The sequence below is a fragment of the Diabrotica virgifera genome, chromosome 9 (genome assembly GCF_917563875.1).
Source record: "Diabrotica virgifera virgifera chromosome 9, PGI_DIABVI_V3a".
In the NCBI taxonomy this organism is placed as follows: Eukaryota; Metazoa; Arthropoda; class Insecta; order Coleoptera; family Chrysomelidae; genus Diabrotica; species Diabrotica virgifera.
This window is the reverse complement of record NC_065451.1, coordinates 2,785,708-2,810,096: the sequence shown is the minus strand read 5'-3', so window position 1 is coordinate 2,810,096 and position 24,389 is coordinate 2,785,708. Positions and strand designations below refer to the sequence as shown.

Here is a 24,389-nt window from a genome sequence, read left to right as displayed (position 1 = left end):
ACCACGATTTAACACCATAAAAAAGAACAGAAAAGACGTAGCATCTCAGCATTCTTACTTTTATAAGTACCAAGAGAGAGGTTGTGATTCTTGAATAAGGCCACCACCCGTTGAAGGTGGATCTATCTTTTCCGATGCGCGCTCTGATCTCTTGGTTGTTGGTCCATTCTTCATTTATTATGGTGTCGAGGTGGTTGTGGTATGTAACTTTTTCTACAGGGGTTTGGTTGACGTAGAGTTGACCATCTTTTTTCTTTTTCTTACAAATTATCATAAGCTTTGTCTTCTTTATGTTTATATTGAGTCCACATTCTGACTGTAATACGTAATTTTGTTCATAAGGACTTGCAGGTCTTCTAGGATGTCCGCAAATACTATGGTGTCATCTACATGTCTGATGTTGTTTAGCGGTAGTATTCTACATTCAGGGCCCCCGCTACCATATGTGCAAAGTGTGCAATGAACACGGGCGCCATCCTTTAAGGGCGCCAAAACCCGGAGTCAAAAATTACAAAAAAAAAATTTTAAAATAAAAATTAAGAAATTAAATAGGATTAAGTATAAACACACACAAAATGTTATTAGTATATCATTCAGTTATTGCAGATTACCATTTGAGAGAACATGTCAGAAGCCAGGCATTTTAATTTATTTTGTTATGATTTCATTCTGTTTGTTTCATTTTTATATTTTAGTCTACAAATAATAATCCATTTACTCACGGTTTTTGCTGTAAATTTTAAAGAACTGCTTATATTGTAATGAAATTTGTCATACACATAGCTAACAAGAAAAGAAGTGATATTGTGCAGTGGGAATAAAAGGGGTATTCTCAGGGGAATTCGCGCGAAAATACCTGGGGGTATTCTCGGAAGTGAAAAATCATGAGTTCAAAATAAGTCCGGAATTGGATAAACTGACTAATTCTAACCACCTTTTGGTCGATAGAGATTTTCACTAAGTCAATACTTATCGAGTTATTTGCAAGTGAATATGTTCATTTTTTCAACAAAAAAAAAATCCGTTTTTAGACGGTTCTTTACAAATAACTCTAAAACTAATGATTTTATCGAAAAAATACTCTCAGCAAAAATATAGCTTACAAAGAAGTGAAAAAAATAATTTATATATGACGTCTGCAAATTCAGAAAGGCATAGAACTAATAGCCACAATACTCTGCATAGAAGCAAAGTTGTAACTAATGAACAGTAGGTTCTTATCCGCCAAATTCCAATTAAATATTTAAACGTAAAATAACCAAAAAATTAAGCACTTTTCTGGGAAAACTCATTACAACTTCTTTAAAGTTTTTAAAAAGAGCTTTATTTTTGATTTTTTTAAAAGTTTCTAGCAACAAGTACAAACAACAAGCAAAATTTTTTTGGTAAAAGAAAAATTGTAAAAATCACCCCCTAATTAGTATTCCAGATGAAAGTAATCGTTACCGTTTTATCATTTACTTTATATACAATGAATTGTTTAAATTATGATCTGTAAATTCATCGGTCTAAAGTGCTTATTTTTGAAAATATTTGGCTTTAAAGTATTTTTTTTTAATCTTGCAAAAATCTAAAGCGGTAAGAAAACGTATTGTAGGGTTTGATTTTCTGAATATTTTGAATTTTTTGTTTTCCTATAGGACAAAAATTGCTTAAGATATGGCTGTTCAAAATTTGTATACACTCCTAATTAGTTACTCGTTCAGGCCCTTTTAACTACAGCCTTTTCAAAGATAAGCACTTTGAACCGATGAAACTTTAAATCATATAAACAATACATAAGTAAAGGAACTTGTGGTGAAGCGGTAACAATTAATTTCATTTGGGATGCTAATCGCCCCCTAAATTAGGAGGTGCTTTTCACGATTTTATTTTACTAAAAAAAGGGACCAACATTATTTTGAGAGTAACTGACTTACTTTTGATGTTGATAAAAAACTTAAAAAAAATATAGCTTCTCTTCAACACTAAAATTTATAATGAGTTTTTCCTGATAAGTGCTTGAATTTTTGGTTATTTCACGTTAAAATATTCGATTTTTAATTTGACTAATAAGAACCTCCTTTTCATTAGCTGCAACTCTGCTTCTATACTGGGTCTGCAGATTTCAAATATAGGTACTTATACCATTTTTTCACTTTTTTATAAGCTATATTTTTTTTTCTTATAATACCTACTTTTTGAGATATTTGCGAAAATCCGTCTAAAAAAGTGTTCATTCATATTTCATTAACTCGCAAGTAACTTAAAATAAAAATAAAAATAATAAAACGTATTGACTTATTAAAAAAACTTTATAGTTTAAAAGTTTTTTAAAATAATTGGTCATTTTATTAAATTCCAGAATTTTTATGTTTGTTCACCCCGAGAAGGGGTGAAACTCACATTCAGGGCAAAAGTACACATCGGGACAGTACACTTTTTCTCTGACATGTTAGCTGTGTGTATGCAAAATGTCATGTCAATCCAAGCAGTACTTTAAAATTCGAAGGTTTTATAATATTTTACCTTGAGTATTATAGTCATATTTATAATAAATATGACTTCTAAAGTTCAGTATTTTGGTTTACTTCAAGCACTTACCTACCTTCAAAAAATAAATAAAAAACATAATCCAAAATGCCTGAAGGGGCGCCAAAATCCTTTTTTGTACACAGGCGCCAGTAACCCTTACGGGGGCCCTGTACATTTAGTAGAATACTTTTTCCAGTTTCGTGCAAAGCTTCGAAAAATATTCTTTCAAAGTAGAGATTGAATATTAGATGAGGCAAAATTCAGCCTTGCCTCACTCCACGCATGATTTTCACATATTCGGTGTGTTCACCTTCAACTCTGAGATGTGCGGTCAAAGGTTTTTAATTATTTTCAGATCTTGTTTGTTGATTGCTGCTTCTTTTAGTAATGATAGTAAATACTTATTCTGTCATTTGCTAAACTCTGTTTCAGCTCCCGTATACCACCAAATTCAGCGCATACCGATTCGAGAACGCGCGCCTGTTAAAGCAACAAGAAAACACTACTACAACGATGTACGAGCCATTAACCATCATCATGAATTGACCAAATTTAGTTCAATCGTACCAACTGCAGTTCCGGTACCAGACAGCTACGATCGGTACGAAGGAGACTACGGAAACATTCTAGTGACGCCGAGTCCTGGATATTCCAACGGAATTGCTGCTAATGCCCAGGTTGGTTAATTTTATGTAAATTTGGTAGTAATCTGTAGAATCTGTACATTTGCATGGAGTGTTTAATTGTATTATACTAGCGACTTTACCGTCGCCATGCGATGAAGGATCCAACCCATTGTCATCTACAGTATCTCCACTCAATTTTTTCTGACTTTCGCTTGTTTTGCCGTATCTCCCTCCAATTTTTTTTGGTTTTCTCCATTTTTTCTGGCTCCCTCCAGTTTTTTCAGACTTACTCTAATTTTTCCTAACTCCTTCAAATGTTTCCTTTCTTCTTCTTAGCCTTCTATCGTCCATGTTTGGACGTATACCTCTCCCAACTCCTTCCATCGGTCTCTATCTTGAGCAACATATTTCCACCATCTCATCTGTGGTCGTCCTCTTGGTCGTTTACCTTCGTAAGGTCTCCAATGTTGTACCTATTGTGGCGTTCCAACGTTGGTCTTTTTGTCTAGCAGTGTGGCTTGCGAAGCTCCATCTAAGTTTGGAAATTTTTGTTGGTATCTGTGTCCTCGACTTTTGTTTTTGTTCTTACCCAGTCGTTTCTCTTTTATCTAACAGTCGTATAACATTCCTATTTCCATTACTTTTCTGTTGTGTTTATTTTATTCATATTGGCTTTGGTTATGATCCATGTTTGACATCCATATGTCATGATAGGAAGAATTCACTGGTTGAACACTTAATATTTGGATATTTTCGTTTGCGGTTCTTAAGTATCCAACTTCTTCTTCTTCTAGGGCTGACACCACTAATGAAGGTTGGCTATAACCATTGCAAATTCGTCTCTATCTTCTGCTTTTTTTAAAAGCGTGTGTGTGTTTAACCCTGTCCAGTCGCGAATGTTTTTCAGTCAGGATATTTGTCGTTTATCAGGACCCCTTTTTTCCTTCGATTTTACCCTTCATAATAAGCTGTATCAACTCGTACTTATCATTTCTAAGTATATGTTCCAAATATGCCGTTTTTCTCATTTTAATGGTGGTCAAAAGTTCCCTGTCTCTTCCCATTCTATGCAACACTATTTCGTTCGTAATATGATCGATCCATGATATTTTCAAAATTCTCCTAAAAATCCACATCTCAAAAGCTTCCAGCTGTCTCATTAAGTCAACATTGACAGTCCAAGCTTGATCACCATAAAGAAAAATAGAGTGGATATAACATTTTATCATCCGATACCGGACTTGCAGATTGAGTCTTTGGTTACTCAGAAATTTCTTCATCTTCAAAAAGGCTGTTCTTGATTGCTCTATTCTTGATAGAATTTCTGATTTCGGTCGGATTAACATCTTCCGTAATCTAGACTCCTAAGCATTTAATTTTATCCACTTGTTCAACATCTTCATTTTTTTATCCAGATCCTTGTTATGACGTTATTCCTCATAGTGATAACAATGGTTTTTGTTTTCTTTATATTTATTGCTAAACCAAACTGATCCCCAGTATCACAAATTGTGTTTAGTGGCGTCTGCAAGTCTTCCTCAATTCCAACTATAATGACTGTATCGTCGTCATATAGCGAATGTTATTTATGTTTTCCGCCAGTAAAAATTAGTAACCCCATTCAAGGATTTATAGGAACAGAGGCAATAAAGTGTTCTTGTTTCTCTTAAGTGCCTTATAAAAACAAATTAACTTAAATTTAAATAGGCATTTATCACCTATTTTCTCTTTTCCAGCTTCCACTTCCACTAAACGTTCAAATCTTCACCACCAACGCCAGGGATTACCACAACCCAGGTAGCTACGTCCCGATCGTAGCCAGTACTCCGCACACTTACCACGCGAAAGACATCAGCCACTACCGCCAGAATCCTATCCTACCAGAGATCATCAACAACGGAGACCAAGGAATCGTCCTTCCTCTCTCGACACCTTCGTCGTTCGTGCTGACAGACCAGCACGGACAAGTCATCGATAATATTAAGTTGGTGACAAGTACAGCCGTGCCTTATGTGGTGTCTTCTACTCCGATGCCTCATTTCGTGACGATTCATTCCACAGCTTCGCCATCCAGGAGTTATTAGATACTTTTTAATGCAGCTGACCATTTGGTTAAGTCAACAAGGTGTATCGTTCTTTTACCATATACTACAAAATCTAACTAAACTTTAACCTGTAACAGTTGATTTTTCATATATTTGGCCTTTCATGGGCCAAAAAGTATGAATATTAGTTTTTTTTTTTCTAAAAGGTTGTTCTCCGTGTACATTACGATATGTTTTGGCCTTTATTTGGACTTAGTCAGACAATACTTTTATACCTACGCTTGTTCAATTGAAAATCATCATTATTCAGGTTAGCCTTGGAAATAATTGTAATCACTCAACCCAAACCTCTATAACGAAACTTTGAAGAAGCTCCATCAAGCAATATAACGAAAACCAGGGACGGTCTCACGTGGTGTCTTTCTTCTGTATGACAACGCTTAGTTTCAAAGGTTGTCAAAGTATACCTAGTGGATGTTGAGTAGTAGGTGTCCATCCTATTATCCCGATTTATCGCCTTGTGATTTTTACATCTTTGGCTCACTGAAAAAGGCGCTAAAAGGTAATTGTTTTCAGTCGGACGAAGAAGTACAAAATGGTGTAAAAGAATTCTTCGAGCAACAGCTACAAGAATTTTTTAAGCTGGATATACATCGGTTGCTGAAACAATAGGATATATGTGCCTTTATTGTAGCGGTAATTATTTGTAGATATTTGCCAATACAGTTTTTCTGTGCAAAAGATGGAACAAGCCTCGTACGTATATCAAGACAAACTTAAGAGATAGAAATTTTCTACTTGACAACTTTTCTGGTCATCCAAGGTAGATGACACTAAGAGTGTTCAGGAATCCTGCCTTTTGAGTCTGTCATAGATCTCCCATTACCTGATGAAGCCCAAATATAGGTTGTAAAATATAGTATTAACAAAGAGCAAATTTTTAGACAGGAAGGAAGGTCTTTCATTCCTTCTTGTGCTTATTTCAAATAGTTTTCTCAGCGACTGCTCCTCTTATCATACTTGTATTTACCTATACTAGAGCAAATCTCCATCAGCTTCACTGAATTGATGCAACATTATACTCACAATGCGCCTCATTTTCATACAAATCAAAAATTTGTTTATTTATAGTTATAAAATATTAAAAGTTATTGATAAGATTTTTTTATACAATATAGATTTAGTCCTAATGGAAATCTTGTTTATTATTTACCTTTTCCATGCATTTATACCAGGGTGATATTATTTTTATGGATTCTTCTACAAGGAAGAGATCTTAAAGAAATCGAAGGCACTCCTCAACATGACAAAGGAGAACGTGAAAACCAAGATTGAAATTGAGACTGCGGTAGTGGCCCTACATAATAATATGTCAAAGTCACTACAGATGAAAATGGAAAACTACAAAGAAAACATTCACAAGATACTCATCATGGAAACAGTAGAGAAAAGGGATTAGATTGTCCAAGGAGAATTATTAGAAGATAAAGAAAATGATAAGAAAAGGAGGAAACAAAGAATGGAGCGAAGATGGTTGCTTGCTTATGGTGAGGAATGAGTGAAGGAGAATATGCGAGAAGTACGTGGACGAATATGTAATGGCTTTGAGAGAATAAAAGCAGCAGAGATAAGAGAAGCTCCAGTAGGAAAAAAATTGATAATTACGCTGGATAAAAGAGGAAACAGTGAACTAGCAGACAACTACAATGCAAGATGGGCACAAAGTCACATAGGACTGAAACAACTAGTCAGAAATCAAACAAACTATAGTGCTAAATTATGAGAAATGGAGAAAGGAGCCAAAAAAACTATAAATGTCAGAAAGCATGTCAGCAGTTAGTAGAAAATTTTTTGTTTTATTTAATATACTTCTGGAGATACAAAATAAAAATACTCTGAACTCAAGATAAAGATGTCTCTCCAGCATACTTGATATTGTCAAAACAAACCAAGTTTATTATATCAAGTTTGAAAAACAAACTTCATGCAGCAAAACAAAACAAACCTTCAGCATTTGTTATATAAAGTTCGAAAAAACAAACTGCATGCAAGTTTGTCACACTGTAACTAGAAAGTTTGATTTAAACTTGCTGCAAATTTGCAAAGTTGCCATGGCAAACTTGCAGCAAGCTTTCATGTTTGATGTATCAAATTTGTTGCAAATTTGAAACAAGTTTATATTGTTATCTGGAGAGGTACACATCATCGGAAATTTTCTTGATTTTCTTCTTTGCAGAGGATGTTTTTATCATGTCCCTTAAGAGACCAATACATGGAAGATGGCAAATCCAGGAGGTGTTGGTTAGTAATACACACACCGGCAAAATTAGCCGAACACCTTAAAAATGGGACATGTTTGATGTCTCGTATTTCATAAACCAGTGGTCCGATTTGAGTGATTCTTTTAGCATGTTATAGCCTTATTATTTAAGAATATCGTTGTAATAATAATGTCGCTAGACAGCTAAGTATCATTTTATACCGGGTGTAACAATAATACTGTGTTTTTTTCTTAAAGTTTGGAACACCTTGTGGACTATTCTAGCATATATAAAATATTGAAATTAAAACTCAATTATAGCGTCAGGCTTTCTTAACATTCTATTTTTTGATTCATGTGCTTATATTGGAAAATAAAAAAGTTATGGGCTCTAACAACTAGCCATGTTTTTCATCGATAAATCCTCATAGTAGGGGAGGAAATTATGCTAAATTTGCAGTTACTCGAGCGTTATGGGGACCTATTGGATTGTGAATAGTATGTACTAAAACCAGAAAAAGGTTAAGTTAAGTTTTCCATATATTGGGGGACTTTTCATTTTTGAATTTATTTTCCATTTGAAACAATCGTTTTTTTCCGATTATAGCGTGATCCATCCATAATTCCAAAAAAATGTGTCCAATAAAAGTTGCTTATTTACGTAAAGAATCCAAATCTGCAATAAAAATGGGGGGGCTCCTATATAAGATTTTAAATTAAATTCCCCACCCCACCTCCGTGGGGGATGTGTTTGGTGCCATTCGATAGATTTTTCAAAAATATTGAATACGTGTATTTTGCAGTTTTTCGATCTGATGTTCAGCTAGTTCAGCTGAAATCCACGGGAGGTCGTCATTGTGACATCGCTTATTAATTTATTTATTTAATACATCTATTGAATTACTTTAGGCTTGTTTATTAAACTAAGCAGATAATGATGGTAGGGGAGCCCAATCCGGGATTTTTTCAGTTACATGGGGAGAAACCTTGTACCCTGTAAATGTACCTATACCATATATTGGTTCTTAACACCGGGGAATTCATTAAGGGGGATAGAGAAAAAAATCTATTCTTAGAAATCTAAAAAATCTATTCGCTTGGGAGGTAAATTAAAAATTTTTAATACGATATTTCCCGAAATGAACATCAGGTCATAAAACTGCGAAATACACGTATTCAATATTTTTCAAAAATCTATCGAATGGCACCAAACACGTCCCCCCACGAGGTGGGGTGGGGGGTTACTTTAAAATGTTAAATAGAAGCCCCCAATTTTTATTGAAGATTTGGATTCTTGACGTAAAAATAAGCAACTTTTATTCGCAACATTTTTTTAAATTATGGATAAATGGCGCTATAATCTTAAAAAAAACGATTGTTTTAAATGGAAAAAAAATTAAAAAATGAAAAGTCCGCCAATATATCGAAAACTTAACTTAACCTTTTTCTGGTTTTAGCACATACTATTTACAATCCAATAGGTCACCATAACGCTCGAGTAACTGCAAATTTAGCATACTTTCCTCCCCTACTATGAGGATTTATCGATGAAAAACATGGCTAGTTGTTATAGCCCATAACTTTTTATTTTCCAACATAAGCAAATGAATCAAAAAGGAAAATGTTAAGAAAGCCTAAGGCTATAATTGAGTTTTAATTTCAGTATTTTATATATGCTAGAAAAGTCCACAGGGTGTTCCAAACTTTAAGAAAAAAACACAGTATTATTGTTACACCCGGTATAAAATGATATTTAGCTGTCTAGAAACAATATTAGTACAACGATATTCTTAAATAATAAGACTATAATATACTAAAAGAATCACTCAAATCGGACCACTGATTTAGCAAATTCGTGACATCAAACATGTCCCATTTTTAAGGTGTTCGGCTAATTTTGCCGGTGTGTGTAACTATAAATACTCGAAATATTTTCAGATTAAGAAATCTTCCATTCATCTCAATAGCTCAGCAAACTCACCTTGAAGTGAGGTTCACGTTTTGAGCTAGTTATTTCAGATGCAGGAGTACAAAATCCAAAATAAATCTGTGGCTCCCGTTCCCCACTTTCCCAGCGAAGAACCAACGCTTCGCTAAGGATTGGAGTTCAAGAGAGTGACAAAACATCATATCCTGAAAAACTAAAATTAAACACAATACATTCAACTAAATTTTATTATAAAACTATATATATATATAAACACCACAATAAATATAAAAGTTCTATTCAAAATAAACTGAATCTGTTTATCAAATAAAAAAGCTACATCATAATACTTCCAAGTTGTTCTGAAAATACTATACCATCCACTATGCAAGACCTACCTTTAAAACTTGGTTAGTTCTAAACATTTTCGTGTTTGTTTATCTAGAAATATATCCTGCATCTTCGCTGTATTCCTGTGTCTACTGTACGACTGTACACAAAAGTTTTTCTTCTATATCTTTTAACACTTCATTTTTATCTGGATTGAACTAAGACCTGTGCCTTCATCATCCTCTTACAACTATGATAGAAGATCTTCTAGGTCTTTTCATCTTTTGATGTCTTACAGATTACTCAATCTTTTCTCTCTTTCTCTCTCCTGATTACTCTCTTATTTCTTGTATAGCTTGACACAATCAAAAATCAAATAGTCATTGTAACTATTGAAGTAAAGAGAAACAACCTAGGTACGACAAGGAAGGAATGACAAATAACCAGTATTCCGTTACCAACGTATTGCACTTAAGACTCATAAAAATGGGTATGTGTAAAATATATCCAGCAAAAGTACCAAAAAAAAATAGGAAAAAACTGAGCTAACTCGAGAAAAAACAAAAAATAGAAGAATAATTAGAAGATAGCCTGATCTATCAAGATTCTGATGCAAAATATGTATATTGTTGATCATAAGATTCAACCACGAGATATCCTGGGAGTCTACTCTTTCTTCCTGTCTAGTACTCATCACACAACAGCCTTAATTGCACTCTTTTGTGATCTAAAATATAACACAGATTACGTCCCTCTACATGTCTAGAACTAAGAGCTGTATCTTCACAGGCTTCTCATGCCATGGTAGAAGATATTCAAGGTCTTTCCAACTTCCAATGTCTTGCAGATAGGTATATAACACTTATAACAATATTTTTTCCCTCTTTCTATCTTCTTATCACTCTCTTATTTCTTGTATAGCTTAGCAGAATCGAAAATCAGTCACTGATTGTATTTTCATCAACCTTTTCTCAGTATAAAGCATACCTTAACGCTCTATTAAAAAGAAAATTGCCTATTCATATTAAAAATTTGATTTAAATTGGCTTAAACTCAGACAAGAAAAGAGAGAAGACCTAATACAAGGAGAAAATCTACAGTAAGGGTAGAATACTTGAAACAAATAATCTGCTACAAATGAATTACAAAAATTGAGCTAGAAAAGAAAAATATTGATAATATAGTAATAAGAAGACCTAACCTTACTTACCCTATCAAGATTTTGATGTCAAATGATCTACTTTTGATAATAATGAGATCTGTGAGTCCCCTCTTTCTGCTTGTCTAATACACCCCCTACAAAACCCTTATTGCACTGTTTTTAAGATCTAAATTATAAAACATGCCCTCCCTGATTTTTTACATCAGGTTTAGGCTGTATTTGCAAAAACTGTGTAGGCAGAGTAGGACTAGTCAAAGAAATGATCTGTGGGACATCTAATACAAAAGGTTGATACATCAAGACATGGTCTGTAATATCGATGTGTGGAGAAGTATTTATAACGTATTGAGTAAAATGTTGGTTCGTTAGCGTAGACTCAAGTTTGTTCGCTTCTACCTGGTCCAAAGTCATGCTTTCCACAACTTCTAGACATACGTTCTTCTGCTGTTGAATATTTCCTTCATAATTCACTACCAGCTGGTTCGATGGGTTGCTTGATGATTGGTTATTTTCGTTGAGCTTGGCTATTATCTTCTCAGCCTTCTCAGCAGCTTTTCGGGAAATCTCTGGGCCATTGTTCACCATGGAAGCTACTAGCTCTTGAAGCCTTGCGTTAGGCTGCACTGGACTTATAGGAACATTTTCTTGTGGAGAACAGTTGTGTACGAAGAAGGCTTGTGGTTTGGATGTGTCTACAGGGTGCAGATGATGGAAAGTTATCTAAAATTCAAAAAAATTGTTAATAGATAACAATAATATAGTGGTATAAACTGCTAGGCAAAAAAACACATCATAAACAACTTTTCCAAAAGCAGGAACATTGGACAGTATCCAGAAAAAAATACTAGTTTGCAAGAGTACAAGTAATGTATGTAATGTTCATAAGTTCTCTCCAATTCCCAGCCTGTTCCTATCCAGCTGATGCTATTAGATTAAATTTGATTTTACAAACCAGGATTATAGCTTAGGATAGAAAGAAAACACTACAGGAAAAAGAAAAATTATATTATGACAAGTAAAAAGTTTAGTTGAATAGACGAAATACTTTACAAGGAATACTGATGTTCCTAACGGAAGAAATGTGTATAAAAATAAGCTAAATATAGATGTAATGTAAGATGAACTATCAAAACAGGCAATAGAATATGCAGTCCATTTAAGACAACAAAGGGACTGCTGCAGGGCTGCTGCACATCCCTACCCTGTTCAAAATATGCCTGGAAAAAACCTGAAACCATGGAAGAGAAAGTGCAAAGGAATCGACATACCAGTAAGAAATGAATGCCTATAATATATACTAAGTTTTGCTGATGACCAAATAGTGATTGCATAAGACGAAGAGGACCTTAGCTTTATGATGGGAAAACTGAATACCTAACAACAAAGAATACAGAAATAAAACAGCAGGAAATGAATGAAGGTAAACAAATCAAAGGGACAGACAAGCACAAGTTTTTAGTTTGAAAATATCAAACAAAGGAACAACTGAAGAATATATCAAAAATAGACTAGAACAAACAAGAGACTGCTTACAAAAATTGAATCCGGTACTGTGTCATAAGAACATCAGTATAAAAACAAAAAAAGAATATATAACAACATGTCGTTGTCGTGGATGTGAAGAGAGCTAACCCACATTTGCTTAAAAATGATGTAACTCCAGCATCGCAATCAAAATATGTAACATGTTCACTTAGATCCCTTCACTACAATATAAAATCTTTCTTTCTGATTGCGATACTGCAGTTAGATAATTTTAAAGCAAATGTGGGTTAGCTCTCTTCACATCCACGATGACGATGTCCAGAAGTATCCTCACTTATGGGTGTGAAAATTGGATAATAAATAAGAAAACCAAAAAAAAAATAAGAGCAACAGATATGAAATTCATAAGGAGAAGCTGCAGAGTAACAAGGAGATTAATGGAATGAACTCAGATATAATAGAATACATAAAACACAAGAGATTAACCTGATACAGATAGGTCAGAAGAACAGAACAAAACGTTGGATAAACAGAATCACAGGAGTGGAGCTCCATAGGAAGAAGGAAAAGATGCAGACCCTGAAGATCTTTTAGATGAAGTGGACGAAGCCATGGAAAGAAGAAATCTACAGAAAAAGGACTGGGAAAACAGAAAGAATTGGAGAGAATAATTAAATAAAGCTGCCTATGGTTATAATCCTATCAAACAGAACAAGTCTACAACAACCAAACAAGTCTACAAGAGCCACAAGTCTACAAGAAACAAGAGCAAGTTATAGTCCTATCAAACAGAATAAATTTACAAGAACCAAACAGGTCTACAAGAACTACAAGTCTATAAGAACCACAAGTCTACAAGAACCACAGGTCTACAAGAAACAAGAATAACTTATAGTCGTGTCAAATAGAACAAGTCTACAAGAACCAAACAAGTCTACAAGAACCAAAAGTCTACAAGAACCACAGGTCTACAAGAAACAAGAACAAGTTATAATCCTATCAAACAGAACAAGTCTACAAGAACCAAACAAGTCTACAAGTACCACAAGTCTATAAGAAGTACAGGTCTACAAGAAACAAGAATAAGTTATAGTCCTATCAAATCTACAAGAACCAAACAAATCTACAAGAAACAAGAACAAGTTATAGTCAGTCCTATCAAATAAGATAAATTTTCTTACCTTGACAACAAGATTCATCCCATTTCTGACATGTTTACTTTTTCTTTTAGACAGAGTATTATCTGATAAAACTTTCAAATCCAAACTCCCTTTACATCTGGTTCTGTCAAACAATAACTCTTTTTTGATGACTGTTCCTTCACCAGTCCAACACTGATACAGCTTCCTGAATCTTATTTTCGGTCCTGTATTTGAAGTCTTTTTTGCCCAAATGGTATTGGTAACTTGGGAAAACAAATCTACCCATTCGTCGCATAATGCGTTAAAATCGTCATTATCCCTTGGTATTTGGGTTCGAATTTTTGCGTCAAAAATTTTTGAATCTTCCCCCCATTTCACGGACTGAACTTCGAACTTTCTGTTGATATTAGACAAAATGTGGCTAATATCTTCTTTCGCGATGGTAGCCATTTTTAACACTGCATTCTGAAGGGAATCAAATATCGACCAATCAGTGAGAAGGAGTTCAGGGGAATTTGAGCCGTAAAGTATCTGGATATAAGGTTTGAGAAGTAGTTTTTTGTATGTCAGTAAACTTGTGTCGTATGTCGGTTCTTAAAATGTTTTCGAATCCAAAATTCAAACATGAAAGTTGATGAAAGGGTGATTTTATAATAATTCTAGATTAATACAGTAGGAAAAATGTAGTGTGTTTTAATGTGTAAAAGGTAAGACGATATAACTACTTTATTAAAAATATTCATTCAGCACATTGATGATGAATGCATTTTACACTACTTATACAAATGTTCAAATACTATTTTTTCTGTTTTATTTTTTAAAATCGCGTCACTCAGTTTTCGTGTAAATAGTCTCTTGTTTGTTCTAGTCTATTTTCTATGTCTTTTTCAGTTGTTCCTTTGTTTGACATTATGAAACCTAAATACAATATAAATATACAGTAGTGAGTTTTATATGTATGGAAACACTCAATTATCTCAAAAACGGCTTAAACGATTTTTATAGATTTTGGTAGGTATGGGTTTTCTAATGCGGCCGATATTATAGTACTCATGGGCGTCCACAGGGAGGGGCAGAGGGGGCAGCTGCCCCCCCCCCCTAGAAGAGGACGAGGCGAGTGTAAAATTGGTGAATAAGCAATATAGAAAAATACAAAGGTGTAACTTAATCTTGATTTTCAATGCAACCACTCTGTATCTACATTCTAGCTGGGATGAAAAAACCGCATAAACTTAACAAAACTTTAATGCAAATTTGAAATCTGCTATTATTTTATTTACCTAATATTTTTTAAATCTGCAAGCAACAGCAACCACCCCTGAATTCGTATTTTCTTTCTATTCGAATTTTTTTTCCACTGTCCGTCACACAGATTAAATTTAGTTGTGAACGATTTGAATAGTTTAAATGAAGTGCAAAATACTATTGCAACTATTAAAGATACAACCAATTTCTTCCGTGAATCAGTATTAAGAAGGAATATGATAGCAAATATCCCTAGCCTCTGCGAAACACGGTGGTTCGAGAAATACAAGGCAATTAGGGTTTTTCGAAAAAAATTCATTGAAATTGTACAGGCCTTGCAAACCCTATCCGTTGAAGGAAATTTGGTCACTAGAAAAACATCTTATCAGTTGCATTATGTGGCATGCAAGTTAGGATTTATCGTCGCTGTCATTGTGATTGCAAAATATTCCGAATACCTAGAGCCTATAGTCAACCGCGTACAATCTGCGCAAACTAATGTTTTAAAGGTAGCGGAACAGCTGATACGCCTAGTAAATACCGAAGGCGATCCATGATTCTTTCGTATTGTCTCTAGAGACACGGTTTCCGAAGAAAATACGTCAGCCTTCGCTCTGAGTCTTCTGCATTCCAAGCATTTTTCAAAAATTGATTTAAATGGCCATAAATTAGAACAACTGAGACAATCCTTAAACCACTATAAAATAAATGGAATAGATGCAGAGCTAGAAGTATGGGTAGAACATTGGAATAAAAAACGCCTTAATAATGAGTTAGACATCTTCAAAACCCTTGAAATTTTTGAACTGGTTCGAGCGTCCACTACTTTTTATCCGTTAACAAAAAAAATGCTGGAAATTCTCGTAACATTGCCTTGCACTACGTGTACAGTTGAGAAGTCGTTCAACAGTGTTCAAAGAATAAAAACATGGTTGCGGAGTACAATGGTCGAAGATCGCCTTAATGGGTTAGCTCTAATGAGAATTCATCGAAAACAAATATTACCAAAAAAGAAAGAGTTTGTAGAGAAAGTTTTACAAGAATTTACAATTGATCCGCGTAAATTGTTGTTTAAATAATAGTGTTTAGGAACAGGCAATTTATCTTGCTTCACACATCGAAGGCTTATCCAGGAGGAAATAAACTTGTTAAATTTGCATCACGTTTTTGTAAAAATCATTAAATTTTTTTTAAATATTTAATATATATTTAGTTTGCTTCATTTTTGTATGAAATCATTGATTCAATTTTGGCTTCAAAAACGTTATTTTCAAAACTTTTCGTAGGAAATCCCTTCACCCTCACCCTCTCTGAAGACTCTCAATTTACGTCTATATTTATTATTGCTTATCTAACCAATTTTTTTATTTCTCAAATCTGCCCTCCCCTAGTTTTGATCCTGCGGACGCCCATGATAGTACTAATTACATTGTTGTCATATTTTTCGTTTTTCTGTAAATCTAATGAACTTTCTTATTTCAAATGGAACACCCTGTATATTTTTGTGTTTTGAAGTCCCTAAGAAATACTGATATTTTTTCATATTATATTCCCTATACCTAAATACCATAATTTCGGAGTTACCGTAATTGCTACATTTATTTAAAAAAAATTTAAACAAGTTATAAAAATCAATTTTATTGACCCGGGTAAACACTATTTTAGGTTGTTTGGATCATGGGAAACAAAAAAGATCTTTTATAATTTTTCTCTAAAATTAATCGTTTACGAGTTACAAACAATTTAAAACTGAAAAAATCGAATAATGACAATTTTTAAGGTTCAAGAACACAAATAAACAATTATTTTATTTTTGAAACCGCGAAGTACCCAAATTCAACCTCAAGCCTTATTTTATCAGATACCGATAAGTAATTTAAGATTGTGTCATTTTAAAACATTGTAATTTTAAATGTTAATGCAGCCCGATCGCCCGTCCTCTCAGATGCACTTCATTAAAAATTAAAAATTAATGTTTTAGAATAAAAAGAGACAAAAAATCTTATGGTAAGCTATGAGAAGAAGAGTTGGGCTTGAATTAAGGTACTTTATAATTTCAAAAATTATATTTTTTACTTGTGTTTTAGAACCTTAAAAATCGTCATTATTCGATTTTTTTCAGTTTTAGATTGTTGATTACTCGAAAACGATTAACTTTAGAGAAAAATTACAAAAGACATTTTTTGTTCCCAATGATCCAAATAACCTAAAATAATATCCACCTGAGCCGAGAAAATTGATTTTTATAATTTGTTTAAATTTAAAAAAAAAATTTTAAAGTAAATGTAGCAATAATTCCGAAATTATGGCATTTAGGTATAGGGAATATAACATGAAAAATAATCAGCATTTCTTAAGGACTTCAAAACGTAAAAAATATATAAGGTATTCCATTTGAAATAAGAAAGTTCATTAGATTTGCACAAAAACAAAAGATCTGACAACAATGTAATTAGCACCATAATATCGAACGCATTAGAAAACCCCTACCTACCAAAATCTATAAAAATCGTGAAAGCCGTTTTTGAGATAATTAAGTGTTTCCATACATAAAACTCACTCTGTATATCAGTGCAAGAATAGGCGTGAAAAGAATATATTAGTGTTTTCAGCAGGGCCGTCTTAAGCACACACGGCGCCGGGGTGCAATACTCATCTTTGCGCCCCCTTTGGTCAGAAGATTATAAGGGTTATAGTTACGGTAAAATTAAAACTAATTAAACTATATTAAAAAATACGTGGTTTCAGTATTCAAACAAGATCAATTTTGTAACACATATTTTCTAGCCAATTTTTCTAGCTTTTAATTTGGCAAAAGTTTTTATTACTTCGGTGGTATCTATTTTTACTTGCTTTTCTATACTTAAGTATTAAAGCCGGGTTTGTTAATCTGTCTTGGGCCATTGTTGAGTGCAGATCAGTTTTGATCAATTTAAGTTTAGAAAAAGACCTTTTATCTTCAGCTACTGTTACTGGAAGTGTTAAATATATCCTTACACACCTAGAAAATTTGGGAAAACACACAGTAAATTATTAGAATATACATATAACTGATAATATCGAGTGGGGTTATGTCTTTATTTAAAAGAAATATTGGTAAGAAATTCTAATTCATTCTCATTTCATCCCCTTTTTTTATTTTTCAATTCAAACATTGCGTTGTTTTTAAGTTTTTTTCTGAGTTTCTCCAACTCAATACATTTTCCAGGAAAGAAACGTTGTAATTATGTTTGCTCAACATTTCAAATCTTTCACCTAATTTTGCAATGACAATGTCCAATAAATAATAATAAGTTAACTTTAAAATTTTGTTGTTTAAAAGAGGTTCGTCTGCAGCGTCGTAATTGAGATTGAGATGTATTTTTCGGGGACATCGACGAACAGTTTCAGAAAATTTAGTTTCGCAATCTAGTGTTCTTTAGCAATTGATACTGAGTTAATTAATATATGCTCAAACGCAGTGTCAGTGTGGTTATTGACAGGGCTAGATTTACATATGGTCTGAATAGGCTATAGTCCAGGGCGGCAGAATTTAGGGGGCGCCAAATTTTGGTAAAAAAGGAAAAAATGCGGAGGGGAGGGTGGCAAATTGTGGATAGCCCAAGCCCAGGGACAGCAAATCTTCAAATCCTCCTCTGATTATTGGCTAAATCTTTATTGACTTGATCGGAAATAATAATCTCGCTCGTTTGCAAAGTTTTGTTGCTAATAATATTAAACCTTTGCTAAAATATTGTACCATGTCACGACAGAGCCGATAAACTTAAAGTTCTTTAATTTTGTCATCAATCAGCTTGCTTCTTGTGTCATTGTCGTAGTTGTTGTCAACAATTGAGGATTTTTAGTAAGTCAATTCTACTCTCACATCGCGTATTTGAAAGCGCTTTTAATGTAAAAGTGGGTATCTTATTCATTATGACATTCAACCGTAATGTTGATGAGGTAAAAAACATAAATTTCTTGAACAATTGAAAAAACAAATTGTAAATTGTTATTTCCAATGAGCATTTAACAGCATAATTTTAGCACTAAATTAAGGCTGTGAGCTGTACAAGGAACATAAGAGCACCAGGATTAATCTAAGGCTAAAATTTTTTTTGGAGGCCCATATTTTTTCCTCTGATATTTATCCCATTATCATACTCTTGGCATCGTAAATCATCTAAATCAATATTCATTCATTTCAAACATTCTAACAAATAATTTGCTAAAATCCTTGTTCGGTAGTATCAGTAACAGGTAAAAAACTGACTAACTTCGGCCATCATAAAAGATTCTACCGCCACCTTTAAAAAATAACGACTACATAGTAATGTGGTGCTTTTACATACATAGCTACGCAAAACCGCAATAATTATACTTTTGTCAGCAGAATCGGAACTTTGCTCATAATCTAAATGGGTTTCATATTTCATTTTCATATCGTAGATCGTAGGTGTAGTAAGCATTAATGCCTTTGTAAAAAATACCGAAAGTGCACTTGTATAATTTTGTTATTTGTAGTTTTTTTAAGGACAAGTTTGAGCCTAGCAAGAGTTAGGCTTGCGCCCCCTTGGACTTGGCGTCCGGGTGCTCCGCACCCCTTGCACCCTCGGGTTAAGACGGCCCTGGTTTTCAGTAAATATATTTATTATAATTTTTGTGTCTTTGGATTTGTCTTACTCAGGAGTAGAGTATTATTAAAACATTTTATTGTATATTTAGTCATTTTAAATTTTTAATCATATGCATATAATGCATATTTAATCATATTAGAATTGTCATTAGGTACGTCCGAACCAGTGTCCGAACCGATACAGACACAGTTCTCGTAGCGTATTTGGTTCGAATCCGGAGCAATCCTATACTTCTTTTTTATTTTTTTGAAAGCGGTAAGCACAAAATTAGTTTGGTGTTTAAAAAAATTGAAACAAACTGTTTAAAGTATATTTATTTTTAAGAAATCATATTTATACAGAGTGAGTTTTATGTATGGAAACACTCAATTACCTCGGAAACGGCTTGCACGATTTTTATAGATTTTGGTGGGTAAGGGTTTTCTGAGGTGGCCGATATTATAGTGGCTATTACATTGTTGTCAGATTTTTTCCTTTTTCTGGAAATCTAATAAACTTTCTTATTTCAAATGGAACACCCTGTATATTTTTTGCGTTTTGAAGTCCTAAAGAAATACTGACTATTTTTCATGTTCTATTCCCTATACCTAAATGCCATAATTTCGGAGTTATTGCTACATTTATTTAAAAAGAAATTAAACAAATTATAAAAATCAATTTTTTCGGTTCGGGTATATATTATTTTAGATTCTTTGGATCATTGTGAACAAAAAAAATATTTTGTAATTTTTGTATAAAATTAATCGTTTCCGTGTTATAAACAATTTAAAACTGAAAAAAATCGAATAATGACGATTTTCAAGGTTCAAAAATACAAAAAAATTATTAGTTTTGAAACTGCGCAGTACCCAAATCCAAGTTCAAGCCTTATTTTACGAGATATCGATAAGTAATTTGAACTTGTTTTATATTAAAATATTTTTTTTAGTTGTTTATTAACAAATTAAAAAGCGATATTTTAGAATAAAACGTACCAAAAACTCTTATGGCCAGCTCCTAGAAAAAGGATAGAGCTGAATTTAGGTACTTCGTAATTTCTAAAATTATATTTTTTATTTGTGTTTTTAAAGATTGAAAATCGTCATTATTCGATTTTTTTCGGTTTTAAAGAGTTTATAACTCGGAAACGGTTGATTTTATACAAAAATTACAAAAAGGTTTTTTGTTCCCAATTATCCAAAGAACCTAAAATAATATTTACCCGAACCGAAAAAATCGATTTTAATAATTTGTTTAAAATTGTTTTTTAAAATAAATGTAGCAATAACTCCGAAATTATGGCATTTAGGTATAGGGAATATAACATGAAAAATAGTAAGTATTTCTTTAGGACTTCAAAACGCAAGAAATATACAGGGTGTTCCATTCGAAATAAGAAAGTTCATTAGATTTCCAGAAAAACGGAAAATCTGACAACAATGTAATTAGCGCTATAATCTCGGCCGCCTCAGAAAACCCTTACCCACCAAAATCTATAAAAATCGTGCTAGCTGTTTACGAGATAATTGGGTGTTTCCATACATAAAACTCACTCTGTATAATAGAAGTATAACTTCTTACGTGCGTACAAAGTACACACACATTCTTTTTTTTTATATTCTTATTTTTTGCCCTCATCAAAACTCAAAACCCGTCTCTGTCTGAAGAATACACGTACGTTTTCGGATGTCAACGATCAGCGCCATTTTGACAGATATCAGTTGATTATGTAAACGTAAACCAAATGACAGGTTTTTGAAAGTTGGTGTTTTAGTTATTTCTCATAAACATCAATGAAAATTCCAAATTTTTTGAAAAGTGTATTGTACGGAGTGCCTGTTGGTATTACAATTATCGATATTGTTGGTTACATCGCGAGAGTCGATGGAATTTCTATGCAACCGGCCCTAAATCCAGACAAAACTAAAGCAGATTATGTGTTTTTGAATAGGTGGGCAGTGAAAGACTATCAGATCCAAAGGGGAGATATCATATCGTTGATTTCACCTAAAGATCCGTCCCAGAAGATCATCAAACGAGTCATAGGGTTAGAAGGTAGGTACAAATTACAAATATTCTTTCTTCTTTAAGTGCTGTCTCTCAATCAGAGATTGGATATTAATACTATCACTATCTTTTACTGCATTTAAACCAGACCCTTAAATGTTTCAACCATGACACTCTCCTTCTTCCTATACTCTTTTCTCCTCTTATCTTTCTGTTTTATCAGTCTTAGCATTTTATATCATCCTCATCTACACCATCCTTCCATCTGAGTTTTAGCCTACCCCTATTTCTACTTCCCACAGGTTGTGACATAAGGATTCTTCTAGGAGGGTTGTTCTGCTGTGATCTTGATAGATGTCCTGCCCATCCTAGCCTTCCTATTTTTAAAAGAGATACTACGTCTTTACCACCTAAAATATGTTTATATCTGTGGTATATCCTTAGTTGTACCTCCTCCTCTTCCAAACACCATTTTCACAAATGCCACCGAATATTCCTCTCAGGATCCTTCGTTCAATGAATATGTGATAGCTGTTATCATCCCAGTTGTGCCAAAAAACTGGAGTTACAAATTTTTGACAAAGTTTTTACTAAATGTTGTGAAAAAACCGAAGATAAAGCAAACGGCGACTGTGATGACAAATTTTTCGATGCCATCGAAAACTTAGCTGCGTCGACAGAAAATAAGGTAGATATACACATCTTTAAATATATTATCAAACAAAAAGATCTCTTAATATCAGAACTATATTCCTATTGGAAAAAATATTCCTATTAAATACACAAATTGACTCATTGAAACAATTAGAAACAAAACAAGTTCCGGAAAAAACTGACTATTCTTTATTTAAAAAATCTAAACACAAAGCTGATAACAATAAACAAGTCTTGAATTCACCAGAGTCAACAATAGGCCAGGAGAAATATAAGGAAAACAATTCAATTAGCGCTAAAGATGTCCGCGAAGCCATAAACCGAGCGCAAAATATAATACCTGCATCTAGTCGAACCGAAAAGACTGGAGATGCCAACATGCAAATAAGCAGTAACATTCCTACGGATTGGCAGAAAGTGACTTACAAAAAAAGAACACCCAAAAAAAACTTATTAGTGGGTAACTATTCTGGAAATTCTAATGTAGAAGGAGTGGATCAAACAGTTGCTTTACACATATTTAATCTGAAACCGCAAACATCTGCAGAAGACCTTCAATCATTTTTATCAAAAAACCTGCCAGAAGCCAGCTGCTCAGCTCTTCCATCTCGTCGTCCTGATATATATTCTCCTTTCAAAGTGGAAATCTCGAAAGCAAACTACAATAAGGCGTTGGATGCCTCGATTTGGCCAAACAAAGCCTGTATACGAAATTTTTTTCAATTGAGGAAAAAGAAAGAGCAAATCGAGTAGAAGTATCTATCAACAATGAAACAAAACATACAGCAATTTTTAAAATTATACAGTTAAATACAGCGTCTATTAGAAACAAACTTGAAAGGTTGGAAATTCTGCTTGACCAAGAAAATCCCATTGTCGTCAGTATTGCGGAGCACTGGTGTAAGCAGGATGAAATATCTCTAATGGTAACTCCGGGTTACGATCTTGTAACCAGTTATTGTCGACCTATCCATGAGCATGGCGGATCGGTTCTGTATGTGAAATGTGGGTATGAATATCAGATCATCAATGTGTGCCAGTTAGCTGTGGAGATGCATTATGAGTGTAGTGCGGTAAAAATAATGTTTTGTGAAAGAAAAGTTGCAGTCATCAGTATCTACAGGCCTCCCAGTGGAGACTTTTATTTGTTTTTGAAGCAGTTTTCCTATACGATTGAACTCTGTAATAGGTATGTTGACGATATTTTTATTTGTGGTGACTTAAACATTGATTATTTAGAAAATAGTTTATTTAAAATTCTTTTTAACGATTTTCTAATGAGCTACAATCTTAGCATAACCTCTATGGTTCCCACAAGGGTAGCGACAAATTGTTTAAACCAAACTTCTATCAGTAAGATTGATTATATTATAACCAATACAGCCAATATACTTCAATGCAAGTCTAATGTTTTTGAAGCGCATTTAAGTGACCATAGAGCAATTAGTTTGGAATTTGTAGTAGACATTAATAGTAGCTGCACTAAATCCAATGACCAGCCTAATTATAAATATTTTAGAGACTTGTCTGACAACAACCTTAAACAAATTTCTTCTGTGCTATCTGTAACTGACTTTAACGATATTTATTTAACCGATAATGTTGATAAATCCTTTGAAAATTTTATAGGTAGTTTAATATATGTGTTAGATTATTGCTGTCCAGTAAAACGGTATAATATCAGTAAGCAGACTTGCAATAAAAAATGGATTACTCCGGAAGTTAAGCAGTCTAGTGTTCATTTAAAAAATGCTTACTGGCTTAATAAAGAACTAAAAGATGCCAATTCTCTTGCAAATTATAACAAAATTAAGAAAGACCACGTGGAACTATTACAAAAATCTAAATTAAAATTCCATGATCAATTGATAAATAATTCAAGTAATAAAAATAAAACTGTATGGAATCTTGTTAACAAGGAAACTGGCAGTAAGTCTATCCAAAAAAACATAGCATTACATATAGATGGTGAAAGTTGTACTGATTCTAAGCAGTTGTCTGAAGTTTTTTGTGATTATTTTGCTACAGTAACCGAAGAGAAACTGTCAAATCATTTTGGGAATTCACGATCTAATAGTTGCACATCTTCTACTATTCTTAAAAAAAGTTTTTTCTTTAGACCTATTGTTGGTAATGAGGTAATGAATGTGATCAATAATTTAAAAAATAAAAAAGCACTGGACTTGATTCTATCTCGATAAGAGTATTAAAGGCTATGTCATCTGATATAATAAACCACATTGCATATTTGATAAATTTATCAATAGGTAAAGGAGTCTTTCCAAGTATTCTAAAAAAAGCAATTGTTATTCCTATTTACAAAAAAGATGATCCGGAAGACATTTCAAATTATAGACCTATTTCCTTATTGTGTGTACTTTCCAAAGTATTTGAGAG

The 24,389-nt window shown here is 33.3% G+C and overlaps 3 protein-coding genes across 4 annotated transcripts in view; 2 read left to right on the top strand and 1 right to left on the bottom strand.

Moving 5' to 3' along the window:
- The window catches only part of LOC114326585 (uncharacterized), a 32,634-nt gene extending 26,253 nt beyond the window's left edge, over positions 1-6,381 (top strand). The window contains exons 5-6 of the mRNA XM_050662877.1: positions 2,947-3,191; positions 4,877-6,381. Of these exons, the coding sequence (XP_050518834.1) occupies positions 2,947-3,191; positions 4,877-5,224 (593 nt within the window). The 3' untranslated portion in view covers positions 5,225-6,381. The remainder of the gene's footprint in view (positions 1-2,946; positions 3,192-4,876) is intronic.
- Positions 6,382-9,606: 3,225 nt separating this feature from the next.
- LOC114326995 (uncharacterized) lies at positions 9,607-13,970 on the bottom strand. The gene is made up of 2 exons (XM_028275491.2): positions 13,531-13,970; positions 9,607-11,584 (listed from the first exon to the last, which is right to left on the bottom strand). The coding sequence occupies exons 1-2, from the start codon at positions 13,939-13,941 to the stop codon at positions 11,036-11,038; spliced, it is 960 nt and encodes a 319-aa protein (XP_028131292.2). The 5' UTR covers positions 13,942-13,970; the 3' UTR covers positions 9,607-11,035.
- Positions 13,971-14,089: 119 nt separating this feature from the next.
- The window catches only part of LOC114326984 (KICSTOR complex protein ITFG2-like), a 41,336-nt gene continuing 31,036 nt past the window's right edge, over positions 14,090-24,389 (top strand). The window contains exon 1 of one of the 2 annotated variants that reach the window (XM_050662875.1): positions 14,090-14,198. The gene's annotated coding sequence lies outside the window, so the exon portion shown is untranslated. Of the gene's footprint in view, positions 14,199-21,035; positions 21,387-24,389 lie in introns of those variants that run through there. The other variant, XR_007701049.1, reaches the window with a different exon arrangement.